This window comes from Xenopus laevis, chromosome 1L (assembly GCF_017654675.1).
Source record: "Xenopus laevis strain J_2021 chromosome 1L, Xenopus_laevis_v10.1, whole genome shotgun sequence".
NCBI lineage: Eukaryota > Metazoa > Chordata > Amphibia > Anura > Pipidae > Xenopus > Xenopus laevis.
Window position 1 is genome coordinate 174,784,004 of NC_054371.1, and position 12,779 is coordinate 174,796,782.

The window sequence follows — 12,779 nt, forward strand, 5'->3', positions numbered from 1 at the left end:
GACCTTAGTACAAGGTTCTCGGGTTATGGGGATTTAAAAAATGTGTAAAGATAATAATAATAATAATAAAAAATAATAATAGCCGAGATGGATAAAATGTATAGTTCTTTCTTGTTAAACAAAATATCAGTCCAGGACACACATGGTATGTGTATTTTATGTACAGTTAGATGTATGTTGTGCTTTAGTGTATCAGTTCTAGAAGCCTTCACAACATACTACATCCCTCTTAAGTGGGAATGTACATTGATTAGCTGTTGTGTACACTGCAGATCCTTCAAATCTGATAAATATCTCCTCTTGTTTCTGTTTTTTGAGCCACTTTCTTTTTCTTTTCCTTCCTGGCTTTCTGCTTGGACCATGCCTTGTTCTCTGCAAAATTCTTCCTGCCTTCACTTTCCTGTTTTCTCTCTTTCAGCCTCTGTTTTTCTCTGTTCTTATTTTTGTATGCAATGGAGGCAGTATCAATTGTAGTGGGAACAAAATTCTTTCCTCTCAATTCGGCATCCGGGGCATCCTTAGAAGGCCAAATCCTTGGGCGAGAGAAGAAAATTCCAAATCTAAAAGTCAAAATAGGCCAAATTAAAACTGATATTGCATGTGCAAATTTATGCCTAAGCCAGCCCGAAAATCGTATGAAATGGAGATTCGTACGATCAAATCTTTGCGTCGATGGCCAGCTTTACTGTGACCCAAAGATCTTTGATGCTGTGGATATTGCTGCAGAAGTGTGCTGCCACGGGGGCATCTATGTTGCTATGCTTGATGTTAAACCTGTGGGAGTTCATCCGTTAGCGCAGCGTTTGTCCTGTTTCTCCCGCATAGAGTACTGTAGTGGGGCATTTCAAACACATTATTAGGTATTATTTTTATTAACATGTATTTATATAGCGCCAGCATATTGAGTAGTGCTGTAAAGTAAATGTAATTATACAACTAAATCACATGAATTACATACACAGAACATATGGAGTTACATACATCACAACCAATACCAGTACAAAAGGTGAGGAAGGCCCTGTGCAAAAGATCTTACAATCTAAAGGAAAGGGAATAAGGCACAAGGTGTGGGCAAGATCAGAATTAAGTGGGTGAGAGATGCAGTACTGTATGTGGTATTGCATTTGGTAGTTAAAAAACTACCAAAGAGTGAGGGTAGGCTTCTCTAAATAAGTGTGTTTTAAGAGATATTTTGAAAGCAGAAAGGTTGGGAGAATGTGGGAGTTGAGTAGCAGGTCAGTAGAGGTATAGCACGTTGTCTGAATTGCAGTTAAATGAACCTTTTATCTGGTGTTCCTGTTGACAATGCTGTATTTGTACCTGTACTACATGTATGTGTGCACACGTTTCCCACCTTTTTTGCAGGCAGGGAGATGTGCCATTTCCTGCAGGTCCTTGTAGAGAGCTACGTACAATCATTTCTTTTGGATTGGGGGCTGTCTGTATCCTAGGATTGGAGGTTCTGGAATTATATTTTGCAGCCTCTTGTCCTTAAGGAGTATTGGCTGCAGTTCCATTATGGTTTTGCGTAGGGACTCCAGATAGAGCATTATAGGTAACGGTTATTGTCTGTTTGTATTTGTTGAGATTATCCCTGGTGTGACAACTGCTCTCTTTATTTGCTTGTCTGTCATTCCAGGACCTCTACAGAAATTGCCACATTGAAATAGGGATGCACTAAATCCAGGATTTGTTTCGGTATTCAGCCTTTTTCAGCAGGATAAGGAACTGAATCCAAATACTTAAAGGAAAACTATACCCCCAAAATGAACACTTAAGCAACAGATAGTTCATATCATATTAAGTGGCATATTAAAGAATCTCACCAAACTGGAATATATATTTAAGTAAATATTGCCCTTTATCCTTCTCTTGCCTTGAGTCACCATTTCGTGATGGTCTGTGTGCTGCCTCAGAGATCACCTGACCAGAAATACTTCAACTCTAACTGTAACAGGAAGAAGTGTGGAAGCAAAAGACACAACTCTGCCTGTTAATTGGCTCATATGACCTAACATGTATGGTTTGTTGGTATGTTTGTGAGTACAGTGAATCCTACAATCCCAGGGGGCGGCCCTTATTTTTTAAAATGGCAATTTTCTATTTATGATTACCCAATGGCACATACTACTAGAAAAGTGTATTATTATGAAAATGGTTTATTTACATGAAGCAGGATTTTACATATGAGCTGTTTTATGCAATATCTTTTTATAGAGACCTACATTGTTTGGGGGGTATAGTTTTCCTTTAAAAGCAAGTGACCTTTCATCACAAAACAAGGAAGTAACATTTTTAACCGTGCACTGCACAATTACGAAATTATAAAAGGTGTTCTGCTTGCTCAGCCTCCTGGAAAGAAACATCTCCATAGTGCCAATACATTATCATTCTGAATTTATAAATGGCACCACCTTTAAATCAACCAGTTATATTCCAGTGTATATTAACCTTATTCCCATAAACTTGTGTTTCGCCAAAGAGTTATGTTCCAGTGTATATTAACCTTATTCCCATAACCTTTCGCCAAAACAGATACACGTCTTCCCATTGTCTCAGGATTTTTGGCCTATTCAAACACACATCTGTGTCCAACAGTGATTTCGAATTCCCTATGTGGAAAAAAAAAGGTGCAGCATTCAAATGGATGTATTTGTTCATGTGACCATTTATATTTTCATTCATACCGGTCATGGTATATCTAATATAAGTAATTATAAAACAAACTAGACTTGCCGAGTAATTATTGAAGACGTTTCACTACTCATCCAAGCAGCTTCTTCAGTTCAACTGGTGTGGAAAGTTCTCTGCATATAGACTCTTTCACTAATCCAATCACAAGGGCACATGGTAACTCTTCAGAGAGACGATATGTGAAATTTACAGAGGTGTCAATTCTGTGGAGTTTCTGTGATTGGATTACCAATGTGTCATGCAACTCCTAGAAACAGGTGTGACTTGTGAGAGTTGCATGAATGTGTGTGAAGTGTTCTGAAACCGCCGGGGTACAGATGTTAGAACAGCATTGTATGTAGTAGACAAGTGGTGTCGAATACACCCGTCTCTGTTAAGGGGTGGTTTCTCCACCTTGCCTCTTTCAAACCAGCGGTCTTCTTTATCCAAGATTTGGACCTCACTATCTTCAAAGGAGTGTCCCTTGTCTTTAGGTGTAGAAAGACAGCTGAGTCTTGTCCTGTAGAGTTCACCCTCCTATGCTGAGCCATTTGCTTGGTGAGCAATTGTTTTGTCTCCCCAATGTATAGAACTGTGCACTCCTCGCTACACTGGACTCCGTATATCACATTACTTTGTTTTTCTTTTTTGGTTTGATCCTTTGGGTGAACCAGTTTTTGTCTCAGTGTGTTGCTAGGTTTGAAAAACACAAGGACATGGTGTTTGTTTCTCTGACACTCCAGTTACATATGGGATGATATTTTTCGCCTGCTACGTGTCTCTGTGCGGTTATTTCTATTGGTGTTCCTGTTGGGCTTGGTTGCTGCTGTTTTGACAAAGGCCCAACGTCTTCAATAATTACTCAGCAAGTTCAGTTGTTTTATAATTACTTATATCAGATATTTGTTCATGGTTTGCCCCTAGATTCAATGGAAGACCACAGGTGATAGTGGCACAGTACCATTTCAAACAGGTGCACCTGACTTACTCTAAAAAGCCTTTGCAAAGAATGATGGCAACTTTATAAGCAGTGATAATATTAATGTTCTAATAATATCCTGTAATAATGTACAATGAAGTTTATAGAAAGAAAATAAAACCAAACAATTCACTTTTTATAGAATGTGTGTTTATTGTTCATTGAACTTGGGTAATATTTCGACAAGTATCTTCCTTTAAAATGTACACCTTAAAAGTCAATTTACATTTGATGTTCAAACAATGATTGGCTGTCAACAGTCTTAAAAAAATGAATTCCATCCTTCTAAAAACTGCTGCATTTAGAGGCTTTGCCCAAGGTTGAAAATGTTCTTTTTAACATGAAAACCAGTAAGAAAACTTCTTAACTTAATTGTACAAAATAGTTGTTTCTGGTAAGGATTTTGTCTGTATAGAGAAAAACAGAAAAGAATACAACCATCATTTAAAATATAATCTTGATTTGCACCAACACCGGAACCCCATTTGTTTCAAGACCCGCTATTTAATGAAAAATAGGGATGAATGGTAATTTGGCTCTGCACAAAAAATGGCAAATCCATAAAACATAAAAGAATAAAAAGTATTGAAGACAAAAGGTGCTCTGATAAATTGCAACAAGCAAATTAAAAGATGCCATAAGGAAATTCTGTCAATGTCTCCCAGATATCCCAAGAAAACTGTAATTATCCTTCATCCAATAACTACACAAAATGGCCTAAACATATAGCCTTCACTCCCCTAGTACTTAGGTAGGACAAAATTATAACGTACAAATAAAAATGTAATCCAGTGGACAAGGCAGACAAATACAGACATATAAGTATTCTGTAATTAAAGATTTGTTTGCAGGTAATTAAAGTCTTTAATTGGACCTCAGAAGTCTTTAAGCATAAGTTATGGACATTTATATGGGATCAACGGAAAGCATCCTGCAAACACCTCCAGTTTGTTTTTTTTATTCAGATTGGACTGCTGTAGCCTTTTAGCAATGTACATAGCTAACAATAGAAGGATAAGATTATTTCTCATTGTTCTTTGACCCATTTATAAGAGTGATGATGCTTTCCTCATTTTTCCTGGATGCAACATCCCACCTCTCACCAAGTACATCACGTAGGGTAGTAGGTTAACAGACGATTCAGGAGAGAAAACAGATTGTTTTCCATTATTGTGTAAGTACCAACAACAGTGTTTTACTCCGTGAGTGTAAATGTGGATGTCTTGACTGAAAAAGGGTTATAAAAAATAACTCGTTATTTCTGTCCAGTCCACTGCAAATGGTGAAATTACCTTAAACAAAATACACATTTTACAAATATAATCTTGTAAATTCAGTTGGTAAAACTTTTATTTGTAATGTGGAAAAATGCTTAGTTTCTAAATTTCTTAATCTAATTTATGAACACTTCTTTTTCTGCTTTCCTCCATAAATGTCACTGTGTGGGCTAGCTGGTAGGAGTTATACATATAGCATCTTAGAACCCCCTCAAACATTCTTGGCAAGTATATTTACAGTTTACCAATCCTTGAGACGATCAGAAGCTAAATGAAAAGGGGGGGGGGGAATCCACTTTTTTAAAAAAAAAAAACCTAAAGATTTGTGACCATGTAGTTGATGGTAAGAAACACAAAGATTGTTGATTTGTGTCTTCTCAGCAAGGACAATAAAACAAGGGGAAGGCAAAAAAATTTGCTTTTACTTAAACCACTCGTCGCACTTCAAAAAATCTCTTTAGATAATAGATCTGTCCCAATGTCATCGCAACAAGTACAAGGGCTTCAAAAAATGACCAAAGCACTACTCTGCTGTTTGTGTTGTCGTTAACTGTTGAGAAAAGAAGAGAGAGTCATTTAAAGGTGTTAATTACAATTATTAATCTTAAAGGCATAATGGCTTAGGCTAGTGCCACATTTAATGACAAGAATTAGCCACTTCCTTGCCTATACCTGGATTCATTACGTCAGCCCAAGTGCAGTCATATGGGGCAGATTTCGGCAGAAAATGCAAGCGTTTGCATTTTAGGTGTGTTTATCCACACTCTGTTATCCACTACGTGTGGCACTAGCCTTACATTTTCCTGCCTCCTGCATGACCCAATGTCCTGAAACAAACACTTATTTAGCAGTACAACCAAAACACACAGGTTTCCTATAGAAGGAGTCAGCAGCAAAACTTCTAAAAATGTGTTACGGCTTGGGTAAAAAGTTGCCCAATATTATATCCAAAACAACAGTTCCTCTTTTTCAGTCCCGTTTCTTTGCAGCCAATTTGCACTCTCCCGAGGAAAACAGGCCTGGATTCCGGGATTCAGCTCCCCTAGGCTGCTGGGTCCTAGCACCAAGTAGCCTTGCCAGCGCACCACCCTCCCCACACATGCGCAGGAGCTTGAGCATGCGCAGGAGCTTGAGCATGCGCAGGAACGTTGGGGATTCCCCAGTGCTCTTTAGGTTACGGCAGGGAGGTATGCCTGATTTCAAAGTACAATGAAAACAAAAAAATTCCAATCCTTTGGTAATGGGCACACCTTAATCCAATAAGAGTATTCACATACTAATCAAAATATTCTATATGAAAAAAGTATACTCACTGCCAGTGGGGCTGTTACTTTTACTCATTGAACTTTGAAACCAGCACTACAATTGGACATTTGGAGACTATGGGTAGCAGAATCTATCCACATCTATGTGTATAAAGGTGTTTTGCGCACTTCATTCGGCCGAATACCGAACCGAATCCGAACCCTAACCCTAACTTGCATATGCAAATTAGGGGTGGGAAGGGGAAATTTTTTTTACTTCCTTGTTTTCGGACAAAAAGTCACGCAATTTCCATCCCTGCCCTAATTTGCATATGCAAATTAGACTATGGGTAAGCAGAATCTATCCACATCTATGTGTATAAAGGTGTTTTCGCACTTCATTCGGCCGAATACCCAACCCGAACTTGCATATGCAAATTAGGGGTGGGAAGGGGAAATTTTTTTGCATATGCAAATTAGTATTCAGATTCGGTTCGGCCGGGCAGAAGGATTCGGCCGAATCCTGCTGAAAAAGGCTGAATCCCGAACCGAATCCTGGATTCGGTGCATCCCTACTAGATTGTATGCTTGCCGCTGCCAGAGCGGAGTCCCTGGATCACCGGTTGGTGGATTTATTGGCTCTCTCTCCTTGAATATAACGTTACCCTCTCTTTCGCGGATGATATATATGGAATACTAGTCTATGAACATATTAATTTTGCAAACCCCTTTCCTCCCCACCCTGTTTTGTAGCAGTTTAAAATTACTCACTTGCTCTGTGTATTCTCTCTCGCACCTCCATGTATTCCTGTTCATGCTTCACAGCAGTCATGGCTACAGCCAGTTCATTGATCATTTCTTCCAGCTTGTTTTGATGTGCTGAAGGACATTAATACAGTTATAACAAAACTGTGACAGTAATACACCAACTAATGTTACCTGAAAGAGATTACGTATAGCTCATATGCATGTCAGAAGTGGGTAGTTTGTATGATATCAAACATATCACCCAACCATCAGGGCATGTATGCAAGATAAGGGTCAGTTTCAGCTGAAGATATGACAAAACTGTAAATTCCATCTGGCAATGCATCAGGTCTGTGGGAACATAGCACATCACCAGATTCACTTCTTGCTGTCCCGAATGTAACGGTCGACCAATAGTAAAGGTGTACAGCTAGGTTAGGTTGGCCTGTGCTTGGCATCCTTATGGAAGGACGCTAATAATCTACCGATTAAACCACAACAGAGAATTTGCAGCTTTAACAGCTATATATTTGTAGTATGTGATAAAATAAAATCATGAATATTAGCACAATATCACTATTACAACATAGATTATACTAGACCAGTGATCCCCAACCAGTAGCTCGCGAGCAACATGTTGCTCTCCAACCCCTTGGATGTTGCTCTCTGAGTCCTCAGAGCAGATGCTTATTTTTGAATTCCAGGCTTGGAAGCAAGTTTTAATTGCATAAAAACTAAGTATAGTGCCAAGTAGAGCCTCTTGTAGGCTGCCACATAGGGGCAACCAAAACAGCCCTTATTTTGGCACCCAAGGGACTATTTTATGCTTGTGTTGCTCTCCAACTCTTTTTACATTTGAATGTGGCTCCCGGGTAAAAAAAGGTTGGGGACCCCTGTACTAGACATTTCCCAGACACTCATAGGTTATACCAAAAAAAGAACATCTCAGAGTACATTTATTTAAGTCTGAATTTCTAGGCAAATTCCCACTGGCCTTACAACAGAAGACCAAAAGCAGCCTCCTATCTCTAAACAACAAGAGTAAAAAAGAAACATGTTTCCATTGAAGGAAACAGCAAATTAAATTTTCTATGCTATCCTATTTATACTGCAAGTACAGCGAGGGGCTGATTTATCAAAGGTTGAATGTTAAAGTTTTTTTTACCTAAAACGAATTTGAAACCTGAATAGTATCTTATTTAAGAAAAAATTTGAACTTCTAAAACTTTATCTATTACCGACCTGAAAACTTGAATCAAATTTGACTAAACTCGAATCTAGATTTTTCTCCAAAAAAACTTTAACATCAGGAAGGCTAATAACATCTTTAAATGGGTCACTGGACCTCTGCCATTGATTACTACTAGGGATGCACTGAATCCAGTATTTTGGATTCGGCCGAACCCCCAAATCCTTTGCGAGAGATTCGGCCGAATACCAAACCAAATTCGAACCCTAATTTAGAGGTGGGAAGGGGAAAACATTTTTTACTACCTTGACAGAAAGTTAAGCAATTTCCATCCCGCCCCTAATTTGCATATTCGGATTCGGTTCTGCCGGGCAGAAGGACTTGGCCGAATCCTGCTGAAAAAGGCCGAATCCCGAACAGAATCCTGGATTCGGTGCATCCCTAATTACTACATGAACTCTGCAGGTTTTAGGAGGTGAATATTCAAATTCCAGTTGTTCCCAGGGTCAGGGTATGGTAAATCTCGAATTCGAATAAGAATTTGGATTATTCCCAACTCGAAATTGTGAGTTTTGACCAAACATCCAACAAAAGTAAAAACTCTACCCTGTGTATGAAAAAGCATTTAGGATCCATTCAACATAAGAAATATGCAGTGGCTCAAAAACCAATAGTATATTTCACATAAGGACAGTATGAAATATGGTATGGCTTCAGTGAATCCAAGCTATTAAAACTATCACCAAACACAACCTTTTGATATCTATCTTAAAACTAAATATCAAGTTATGTTAAAGTGCAACTTCATAAATTAATTATGAAAAGATATACCACATAATATGGTAGAAACAAATCTCCATGCACATGGTACAGACTTGCATACTTGTAATTCAAGCAGTCAGTTTTACCGAGTTGTCACAAACATCTATGCCCTTATGGCATTTTTGTAGTTTACAAACCTTCCAAACTCCATGCCACAGTTTTTATAAGTGCAGACGCAGAAATGTTAGGTTTGTTAGCTAAGTCACCAACTAGGTTATTCTAGCCTCTCAAGACATTTCACTTTACATGCCAAAACAGGAAAAGGGGTTAGACATGTACAGAGTGTTATTCTCTATGCAAAACAGCAAATGAAAGTCATGTTGCCTGCAATAAACCTACCATCCCATGATTCTCCAATACCTAAGAGAAGTGCAAGACATTAGAAATGTAAAGATTATAGTCCAGCATATGTATTAAAGAAAGAAAAAAAAAGTCAGCCAGAGACTAAGGCTACAGAGACTTTAGTTATATGAGGGCCACATCAATAAGCCAATGTGGTCCTCGCCCAGCAGGATTTCCTAAAAGATTATCACTGGCTACCTCATATAAAAAGAATGATGTCTGCCAATTATTTATATATTGTAATATGTGTTTAAAATGCATTTACTGTAATAACTGTGGAATATATTGGATTATTGGAAATAGTACATTTCTATTACTAGAAGCAAACCATTTGAAATGGTGGCTAAAATTAGACCGTTTTTATTTCTGCCCATAACCTGCAATTTTATTCAGTATATTGCAGCAATATATATATATATAGTATTGTCACAACTATGAGATTCGGTTACCCATACAGTTTTGAATTACAGAAACACTATCTCACAGTCTATGTTGCGCATATAATTCAACTAATTTACAATTTTATCCTTTCTCTCTGTAACAAAATAAACAGTACCTTGTACTTGATGGTAACAAAGCTGCATGAATCCATATTGGTATCAAACAATCCCACTGGGTTTATTTAATGGTTTAATGTTCAATTAAGACAATGTATGGAGACCCAAATTACAGAAAAAACCTTGAAAAACCCCAGGTTCCAAGGATTCCAAATTATAGAATCAATAACTGTATTTTTATAATCGTATAGGTTATTGTATTTATTATAAGGAAATGTAGAAAAGTCCCATATCAAGTATTTATTTTAATAAATTGGCAACACCTTATATTGTACTTAGTGAATATGTCTGCTGATTCTACAAGTAAAAGTAAGGGTGTTGTTTTCAGAAGCAAACAATGAACAGCCAGCATGAGTGTTCCGGCACCTGAGGCTGCAGCTGTTGGAATCTCACTCTTCCCACACCTGCAAAATCTGGCAGTGCCACCTGGAGTACATAAAGTAAGAAATATGTTTTCCCTGTTGCATTTCAAGAAATATCTACCCATGTGGCATAAACACCATCCCTGAAAAGAAAGATGAGCATTATTGCCATGCACTAAAACAAGGCCCACCTTCTGTTTCCATGTCTTGACCTTTCGGGGCTTCTCCTATATCAATAGTAAACATTACAATCTTAGGAGTCATTGTGGACATCCTATTGCTAAAACAGAATTTGTATGTTCCATCCATGTGGGCTGCAAACGTGTATTTTCCACTGGACTCTCTGTCTCCTTTATATATGCCTTTGTTGTCTGGACCTGTAATCTGAAGAAGAAAAAAAAATGTTACCTGTAAATTCCAGAAACCAAGTAAAAGTTTTCCACCCTACACATAATTAAGTGTCACTGTTTTTGTTCCCAGTCCAGTCTAAAGGCCCCCATAAACGAGTAGGTGTAAACTGCTGACAGATTAAGTCAGCAGTTTACTGGGCAGTTTGTGGGGCCCTCAGACAGGCTTCCCCGATCCATATCTGGCCGAAAGTCGGCCAGATCTCTGTATGTACGGCCAGCTTAAGATACAAAATAGACAAATACAAGAGGTTCTCTGCACTAAACCAATTATCAATATATTTAGGACATTGAAACATTTTGTGCCTTAAGCTACTAAAAATCCCTTCGTAAAATGCATAATGAAGCAATAGAATTCTTAAAGGACCAGTAACATAAAAAAAAAATTTAAAAATTGTACATAACGGAAAAAAAAACATTAAGACACATTTAACTTTAAATTTGCAAAGTCTTTATTAAGAAATAACTTACAGATACTCCGCTTGCGCTCCTCTTCAGAAAAGGGGTCAGGGTGACGATCCATCGTGCGGCGCTCGATTTCTACTCTGTGGTTATCTCTTATAGAAGGCAGGGAGAAGAAATCGAGCGCCGTACAATGGATCACTACCCTGTCGTCTTTTCTGAAGAGGAGCGCAGGCAGAGTATCGGTAAATTATTTCTTAATAAAGACTTCACAAATTTAAAGTTAAATGTGTCCTAGTGTTTTTTTTTTCCCGTTATGTACAAAAGAATTTAAAAAAAAATAATAATAATAATTTTATGTTACTGGTCCTTTAATGAATAAGATGAAAGTGGAGCATAGGACTGGACAGGTATGGGATGACTTTGACGTAGTTAACCATCTTAAATATATTGCAATATATGGACAAACAATCCCTGTTTTATTTAAAGGGGAAGGCATTTTTAGTAGCTTAAGGCACAAAATGTCTCATTGTCCTAAATATATTGATAATGGGTTGAGTGCAGAGGACCTCTAGTATTTGTTTATGTGTATATTGTGGTCACAGCCTCATTGCAACCCCGCCTAATGGTTTTAAAAAATTAGTGGTGAGCACAACTTTCCCTTGTTTGTTATAATATACAAAATAGGCCCTGGCTTTCCTAAACAGCCCAGCACAGTGTCGGACTGGCCCTCCGGGAAACCAGGAAAACTTCCGGTGGCCCCAGGTGTCAGTGGCCCTCTTGCTTCTAACCATAGCCTATATCATGGTCATTCCCTATTTCTTTATGGGCTTGATAATGGAAAAATAGAGTATAGTAAGAAGATATAAAAGACTAGGAGAATAAAGAAGTTGAATTAGGAGAGGGGGAATAATAGTCTGAAAAGTGGCCCCACGGTCTACGGTTTTCTGGTGGGCCCCTGGCATTCCAGTCCGACACTGGCCCCACATGCCCAATAATTAGTGGTTGTCATCTTACAACTCTGAAATTGGCCAGAACCCACAGATTACATCTATAAATAGAGGAAAATGTAAATGCTGAATAATATTTCACTGGGGCTTGTGACACTGTGACAAAAGGATAATAGATATCATCTATTATGACAGTTGTGCAACTCCCAGCAACCCTAGGCAGCAATGATGTATTGGAGAAGTATGTGGGGTGTAGATCATTTAACTTGTCCTATGCTAAACCCCACAGCAGGTGAAGATAGAGGACAGTTTTCATTTGATATTATCTAAACACTGACAGAAAATTTCATTCAGTCACAGATGATTCTTCTTGCAGGTGCTTCATTCTATTCCGCTGGTAGTAGAGAGATCTTGTAAGAGAGTCGATCTATTCCTGGCATAATCCACTCACACATCATTTCAGACATAGTTATATTGAGAAACTCTGTGGAGGCCCAAGCTTACCTCTACGTCGATGTCCAGAAATCCCCCCTCCGCCACCTCAAAAATAAGGCCCATCTTGGTACCCGACGTGACCTGCTCGAAGAAGCATTCTTCCGCGTGAGCGTCTATGCTGACAAAATAACCAGACGCCGTGGCGGAAAAGAAAGCGAGCAGGGTCACGAGTTCAGAAAGCGTGAACATGATGACAAGAATCACAGAAGTCGGCGGTCTGGGGATCTAGGCCTCGCTCCGAAAGAGGCGTCACCTCTCCAGGCTGCCGGGGTGCGAGCTACGACTGCCACGTAACGCTTGTACGGCGGCCTGACAGGAACAAGGCCACATCCG

The 12,779-nt window shown here is 38.6% G+C and overlaps 1 protein-coding gene across 1 annotated transcript; it reads right to left on the reverse strand.

Moving 5' to 3' along the window:
- Window positions 1-3,785: 3,785 nt before the first annotated feature.
- tmed2.L (transmembrane p24 trafficking protein 2 L homeolog) lies at window positions 3,786-12,745 on the reverse strand. The gene is given in 4 exon segments (NM_001087150.1): window positions 3,786-5,479; window positions 6,945-7,052; window positions 10,384-10,576; window positions 12,456-12,745. Coding segments are annotated over 4 exon segments (606 nt in total). The 5' UTR covers window positions 12,636-12,745; the 3' UTR covers window positions 3,786-5,354.
- Window positions 12,746-12,779: the final 34 nt, after the last annotated feature.